This window comes from Heteronotia binoei, chromosome 4, assembly GCF_032191835.1.
Source record: "Heteronotia binoei isolate CCM8104 ecotype False Entrance Well chromosome 4, APGP_CSIRO_Hbin_v1, whole genome shotgun sequence".
Classification (NCBI taxonomy): Eukaryota; Metazoa; Chordata; class Lepidosauria; order Squamata; family Gekkonidae; genus Heteronotia; species Heteronotia binoei.
In genome coordinates this window covers 76,308,565-76,316,028 of record NC_083226.1, presented here as the reverse complement: position 1 = coordinate 76,316,028, position 7,464 = coordinate 76,308,565, and the positions used below count along the sequence as shown (strand labels likewise).

The window sequence follows — 7,464 nt, the reverse complement described above, 5'->3', positions numbered from 1 at the left end:
TCAATATTCCAGATGCTAGCCTTGTTAATATGTAGTAGGAAAACAAGTCCTGCAGTACCTAAGCAAAATTTATTCTAGCATAAACTTTTGTGCGTCAGAGCTCATTTCTTCAGACACACATCAATGCCATACAATAATTAAGGCCTCCCAACTCATGATACGGTAGGTACCATAAATAATCTTGGCGAGGAGCCATGTGTTGATGGGAAGATTTTTTGGATGTCTTTCTATTCTCCATTATAGCCTATGCAAATCATTACAGTGAATGGGCCCTTAGGGTTACGGTTTGAGTCACAGAGGTTAGATTTAGGGTTGGGTTAGAAGTAGTTTACATACCTCATGGAAAGGTATAGTTGATGGGGAAAAGTTTTGGATGTTCTTCCATTCTCCATTATAGCCTATGAATCACTGTACTGAATCAGCCCATAGGATTAGGGTTATGGCCCTCATAACAAATGTTAGATACTGCTGATGTAGTCTATGGGTAATCACTTTCATTATTATTCTCTATGGGTCAGTGTGGTCTTCATTAATGATGGGCAACCATGGTCTTCATTAATCCCCATAGGCAAGTGTGGATTCTCTATTGGCAATCATGTATAGTCTATGGGCAATCATTGTTCCTAGTTTTAGTAGGTCCCGCAAATACAACAAAACGTTACGAGGGCCCTCCTCATGGAGTCACGTTTCTCAAGGGGACAGAATCGGCACGAGGCTTTTGATGTAGGGAATGATTCCTACTCTCTGTTACTTGAGGCTGATGGCATAGTTGTAGACTGCAATGTGGCATTGACTAGAAATCATCTGCCCTAATAAAGTCTGTTTTTAGGTAATGCGCTTTAAGACTTGGCCCGGGATCTTTTCATTTCTCCGCGCTTCAGAGCATTCCATCGTCAGGCCGGGCTGAAATCAATTCAGAAAACAGAGATATTTTCAGCAGCTTCGGTTCTTCCGTGAATTTCCGTGAACACAAAGAACGAGATCCCCACAACACGATTCAAAACCCACTTTCCCAGGCGGCCAGCCGTTAACAGCAGAATCGAATTTCGCCAGACCCCGCCCCTCTTACGCCTTCCTATTCCGCTGATTGGTTGGCCGTGGTGAAAAGAGGCGGGAGACCAAACTCCGTCTATAACGGTGGAAAGCGCAACATCTCTCTGTTGCCACGCAGGGGTGATTTACGTCCCACCTCGTGACGTCACTAGTGCGCCGGCACGTCCTGCGTTGCGTCCCTGGTGTCCATGGCCAACCTCAGAGGGCAGGGCTGAGGGAGAAGTTGGAGCGGCGATGGCCTCGTCAATGGTCAGAGCTACAGTTCGGGCCGTGAGTAAGCGGAAGATTCAAGCTACCAGAGCGGCACTGACACTGGTCAGTATTGAAGGAGACGCGGCGAGCAGGAGGTTTCTGCCTAGCATACCCCATAGTGGAGGCGGGGCTGCTCCCGACGATAAACAATTATGATGCGCAGGCGCACCTGTGGTGCTTTCTTGGAGGCGACGCTTAGAGGGGGTGTTGTGAAGTCTCTATATTAGTTTGAGTCCGCAATGTGTGTTCCTCCTCTCTCCTTGCACGACACAACTCTTTCCTCCCCCCCTCCCCCCAGTACTGCTGTTACGGTTGTGTAACAGGTAGGGGGAAAAAGACTACCATCCTCCTCCTCTGGTCTCTGAGCTGGTGAAAAGGCGTTATCTGGTGGGTTTCTACCTCAGCTGCAACTAAGGCTACCTCGTACACACAAAAGTGGCAGGCTGTTTCTTTTGTAGTGCCTGGTTCCGACAAGCGCTTTTCTGATAGCCCTGTTGTTTTTCAACTGCTCCTTCATAATTCCCAGTCTAGAAGCTCGTTTCTGGTCAATATATATACCTTTTTTCTAATGAGTTACAGGATAGTACTAGTTGTTTTTCTTACAGTTTAAATAATTGAGTGTGTAGAAGCTTATTTGAAGGGAGAATACATGGCAATTCTGCTCTTAAAATGTTTTTAAACTCTTTGTGGCTTGTATTTATGCAGCAGGTGTATACATATCCACTTTATATACCTGTGTGATTTTTATAAGGTGATTGTATTTCAACTATAAATAGCTAATTATTCTCTTGGGCAAGTTGTACTTTGGGTGTGTAGAGGCCAATGACAAAAGTGCTAAAGGAAAAAAGTGATGGAAGAAGCAAGAACTGTTGTATCTCCCTGTTTAGCTGTGTATTTAAAGCATCTTTGTGTTGTGTTCTGGCAACCTTACTAAGAGGGAAACTAAAATGTAGACTTTCTGGAAAAGGAGCATTCCTGTTTAATTTGTAGTTTGGAGTGGCCTCTTTTGCTGTGTTTTTCCAAGAGAACTGCATGAACTGTAAAATTGAAAGGTCAGCTGGGTTTGGTATAGGCATGCTGGCAGTGTAGATGAAGATAAAATGGGATTTGGCTTGTCAGTTGCTTCCAGGCATGTGTACTCATGTAACTCAAAACCATTAATGAAAATCTCTTTTCAGACTCCCTCTGCTGTAAATAAGATAAAACAGCTGCTTAAAGACAAACCTGACCATGTAAGTAGAAGGGAAAGATTTTTGTGACATTGCTCATACATTTACAATAACTCACAACAAGCTGCTGATGGTGTAATGATAGCAACTGCCTCTGTGAGAAAGGGATGTGGTCATTTAATACAACTTAAAATAGAGAGTGACATACTGTTTTAAAAGTCCCCCCTCTCCAATTTGCCCATTCAACAGTTTATGAAAACAGAAGTGTTGCTGAGACTTTGGAGTGTGAGCTGTATGTTGAAAGATACAAGCTCTAAAACTTTTTTGTAGCAGTCACATTCACTGGGTCATGTATCAGCTTTTGGTTTTCAAGATATTGCTGAAGTCCAATAAGCTTTGAAAATGTATGTTTTAACTGAAGTAACTAGGATAATTTTAATTCTTAGCAAGTTTAGGATTAATATTTTTAAATATATATATACATATGGTTATTAGAAGAGCCAATATAAATAGCATATGTTTGGGTCCACAACATGGTGCATGTGGGCACTATGTCGCCCACCATCACCTTTCTTGGCAATTCCAAAATGTTTGTAGAAAGTAGGCAGGACCAGGTGGGGCTTTTCCCCAGCAAGGCTTTTTATTGCCCATTGGAGATTTGATTGGCTATGCAGATTAAAAACATAATTTTGGCAGTATCTGCCACCACAGCACAAGTATCTTCACTATGTGACTAAAGGTAAGATGCAGTAGCAGTTTTGTGGCTGGCTACATCTCCTAAAACAGCCATTTTGTGGCTGTGCCCACCAACTGTGTCAGAATTCCAAAGTTGCCTGCCTGATCAAAAAGGCTGGGTACCCCAATATAGGTATTTGATGTAAAATTTTCTCAGTCTTTGTTAGTTTATGCTTATCTAGCTTTAGTTCATTCTCTTATTTCAGATTCTGGCAAAAATTAATCATTCTTAAGTGCTATTTAAATCAGTGGGATTTTTGCTGTTTCTAAATTGTATAATTAATTTCAGTGGGATTTACACATAGTTAAATTTCTCTGAATTGAGACACCTGGAAGTTACTGTAGAAGTTACTGTGGAGGCATAACGTTTCAGGAGATCTTAGTCTTTATAAATTTGCAGGTTTACTGAGTATAGTGCAGTCTTAAACCAGTGATACCTTTCTAAGTTCACTGATTTCAGTGATGCAGCTCTGCTGAAGACTGTAAAAGTAGTAGGAGTCATAACAGATTTGCACTAAAAGAGTGTTTTGAAAATGAAATTTCTATTACTTCTTGGAAAATGCACACTGCTGAATATTGTTTCATATTAATGTGTTTCCTAATTAAAACTTATTTCAGGTAGGAATTAAAGTTGGTGTCCGTACAAGAGGTTGTAATGGACTCTCTTACACCCTAGAATATACCAAAACAAAGGGGGATTCAGATGAAGAAGTAGTGCAGGATGGTAAGTATGTTATGACAGCTAAAGGTGATGATAAATCCTGCTGCAGTTCTTTAAAATATTGTTTATTAGTTAATCTGACTTTAATTATAGATCAAGATGGGTAGCTGTGTTAGTCTGTAGCAGCAGAAAAGAGTCAGGTAGCAACTTAAGAGTAACAAAATTTGAGGCAGATGAGCTTTCATGAGTCACTAAAGAAGTATCTGAAGTGAGCATAGTATAGTGTCAGTACTCTTGTTTAGAATTAGGATGCTTACTCACATTTGACTTCTGTAACTAGTAAGCTCCATGAATTGCTTTCGTGTGAGTAAGTTCCCTATTTTTGAGGTAAACATAAGTGCATGTCTGTGTTCATAATCCTGGGCGCTGGGAAAAATCCTTTAGAATTGTTTATTAAGGGTTTTTACAGGGATTGAAAGAATGCTAATAGAGGATAGCAATTTGGATTATGACAATGCACACTGTGGAGCTGCAGGAGAAAAAAACTTTAGGGCTGCTTAGAGTAAGCACAGTCTCTGCAACTCTCATCAGATTTTTTTTCCTCTTTTCTTTGTCAAGGTGTTAGAGTGTTTATTGAAAAGAAAGCACAGCTAACCTTGCTAGGAACTGAAATGGACTATATAGAAGACAAGCTGTCTAGTGAATTTGTTTTCAACAATCCAAACATCAAAGGAACTTGTGGTTGTGGAGAAAGTTTCAACATTTGAAATCTCAGGACTAATCCCATGATTTTAACACCACCAAACTGGTTTCCAAACTAATCTCTTGGGACATTTTTCATATCTTTAGGCTTTGTGAAATATGGCTGCCTTTCCAAGAGAATAAAAGCACTGCATTTTGAAAATGTAATCTGTGTGTTAAATTTCAGCAGCCCTCACACATTCAGGTTGGAAAGACAAAGATTTGTTGCAAAACCTGAGAACATTTCTAATTTGATTGGCAGAAAATTGTACAGCTACTTTTCAGGTGTCTTGTTCAGCATGTTATTGGTTATTCACAACATGGACTCTAAAAGACATGTGAAGTCATATTATTTTGGATTTGAATGAATTATGTGTATGTATCATAGATCCTAAGAATTACCTGTTGCGCTTTGAAGCAACACTAAACCTTACCTGTGATGGACATTTTAAAGAGTTTTTCTTTTGTAGTATTGCATAAAACTCTTCAGAAATCATCTCAATGATGAGAGGAGCACACAGCTAAGGTTTGAGAGTGTTAAATATAATTTACTCCTAGATATCTGTCCCCCCTCTCCTCCTCCAACCCTTATGAGATGGAGATGGCCTTTCTGTTACCATTAGGGAAGGCATCAGTGTTTTAAGGAGTAAGGTAGCCTTTCTGACCACTATGATTTTGCAACAGACAATGCAGAATCTGCTTGTGGTGTTTTACCATATTTTCCATTGTTTGCATTATTTCTTCCTCATACTAACGTTTTTGGAGCCTACTTCTGACTACAAATTCTATTTTCAGTTCATGTTTTCAAGTCTCTTTTTATTAGTCATGCAGCAAAGGAGTCTGATTTCTGGGCTATGCAATGTTAACTGGCACTGCACAGTTTTAATTATAAATCTGTTAAAGGGCCAAGCTAAATAAGAACAAGGGCCTTTATTTGCAAATTCATCTGTGTACTGCAGGAATAACTTAAAGGGTGATCTTGATTTCTATTGCAACAGGATTATTTATGGTACCTATCATGAGTGAAATAGTTCTTCAGCGGCCTGCTTGCACCCTCTTACAACTAAGTTATACTTTTCTATATTCAAAATGATGGTTTTACTTCTCATCTTGTTAATATAAAACCAAGCCACTTTCTCAACTAGAGATATCGCCATATTGGCCTTCTGTGTTCTTATTGTACTGTTAGTTATCTTTATAGGCAGACATTCATACCATCTATGCTATGAGAGACAACTGTAGTCTCCTCCCAGTAATACATATATTGCTGTGTAAGATTGCTGGCTACAGTAATATCAGTTGCCACAGGCCAGGTATATTGCAATATACATGTCACTGGAAGAAGGCTTCACTTCTTGCATAGCATACTGAATTTCCAGTTACCAAGAGAAGATCTGTTGTTCAAAATACATAAAGGTATATTAATACATTGATAAATAGGAATTGCAACTACTACAGTCTTGCACCCTCTGAATTTTAGAAGCCTTTTAAAATTGCATTTTGAGAACATCTCTGGTGTTTGAGCCTTATTAGGGTGGATGAAAAATGAATTGTGAATGTAACATGTTCTGTGTAAAAGTGGTATTGATGCATTTAATCTTTTAAACTTTGTGGGATATGTAGTCTTTTCGTATAGAGACATCTTGAATGATAGTGCACTACCATCTATGAAAATACAAAAAATTGTCATATTTAAGCACCAAGCGCACAGTCTGAAGTAAACTTTTATTAATAGTTAAGGAAGATCATAACATTGTGTGTGCAATACTGTGTTGTAGAATTATGCTGCAATAAATAATATTGTCTTTTGGTGAAATGTGAAAAACACATTTCCAGAGTTTCTGGAATGAGAATAAATGAGAATTATTGAATTCTGGAATGAGAATAAATGAGAATTATTGAATTCTGGTTTATTTGTAGTTGTCATCTGGATTATCATACCATGAACAAGTGGGTTCTTAATATTAAAATGACATTGTTTCAGACAGCCATTTTATATGATCAGCTTCTTGTAACATAGTGGCCAAATGCCCAAAGTACACCTTGAAAAGTCCATGACATCTCTACCATGAACAGTGTGGGGGCAAGGTAGGGTTGCCACCTCTAGCTTGGGAAATTCCTGGAGATTTTGGGATGAAGCTTGCAGAGGGAATGGGACTCAGCTGGTATGTGATTCCATAGAGTCTCCCCTGTGAATCTTCCATTTCCTCTAGAGGAACTCATTTCTGGAAATCAGCTGTAGTTCCAGGCTGCTCCTGAAGGATGGCAATCCTGTAGGAGTTCACAGGAAAAACAGATTTCTGTGCTTCCCTTGATGTAAAGGAGGTGCTGCAACAGATGATTTGAAAGTATTCCCTCTGGCTGTATTCCCCACCCATTTTAGTTCTCTCTGTTTTACTTGTCTCTGTTGCTTCTTGTAGAGACAAAATATTAAACACTTTCTCCAGGAGTCAACAGCCAAATGCACAAGAGCAACTGCTGGCCAAAAGCTTTCAAATGTAGAACCCATCAAAACAACACAAACTTTTAAAAAATGGTGCAAAACAAACCAAGGAAAACTTTTTTTAAAAGAGTCCAATAGGAACTCTCTCCCAACCTTCCAGGAAAGAACATACACAGCAAAAAATGAAGTAATGTTTTAAAGGGAAAACCAGACCTGATTCAGAACAAGAAGAATGTCTTCCTGTTCAGGGCAGGAAGCAAAACAGAACCAAGGAGCTACCTCAGAGGAGAGGTACACCACTAAAAAAAAAAATCTCGAAATTCAGTCAAGTTGTAGCCAGGACTGTTTTGTACCCTCTTGGTCCATGCTCAGAGAGCTGTGGAGGGCAGTGAGCAAATCATGACTGAGCA

General features: G+C 39.4%; 1 protein-coding gene across 1 annotated transcript; it reads left to right on the top strand.

Annotated features, from left to right (window-relative positions):
• The first annotated feature begins 1,103 nt into the window (after positions 1 to 1,103).
• ISCA1 (iron-sulfur cluster assembly 1) lies at positions 1,104 to 6,514 on the top strand. The gene is made up of 4 exons (XM_060235442.1): positions 1,104 to 1,368; positions 2,484 to 2,537; positions 3,828 to 3,933; positions 4,489 to 6,514. The coding sequence occupies exons 1-4, from the start codon at positions 1,288 to 1,290 to the stop codon at positions 4,635 to 4,637; spliced, it is 390 nt and encodes a 129-aa protein (XP_060091425.1). The 5' UTR covers positions 1,104 to 1,287; the 3' UTR covers positions 4,638 to 6,514.
• Positions 6,515 to 7,464: the final 950 nt, after the last annotated feature.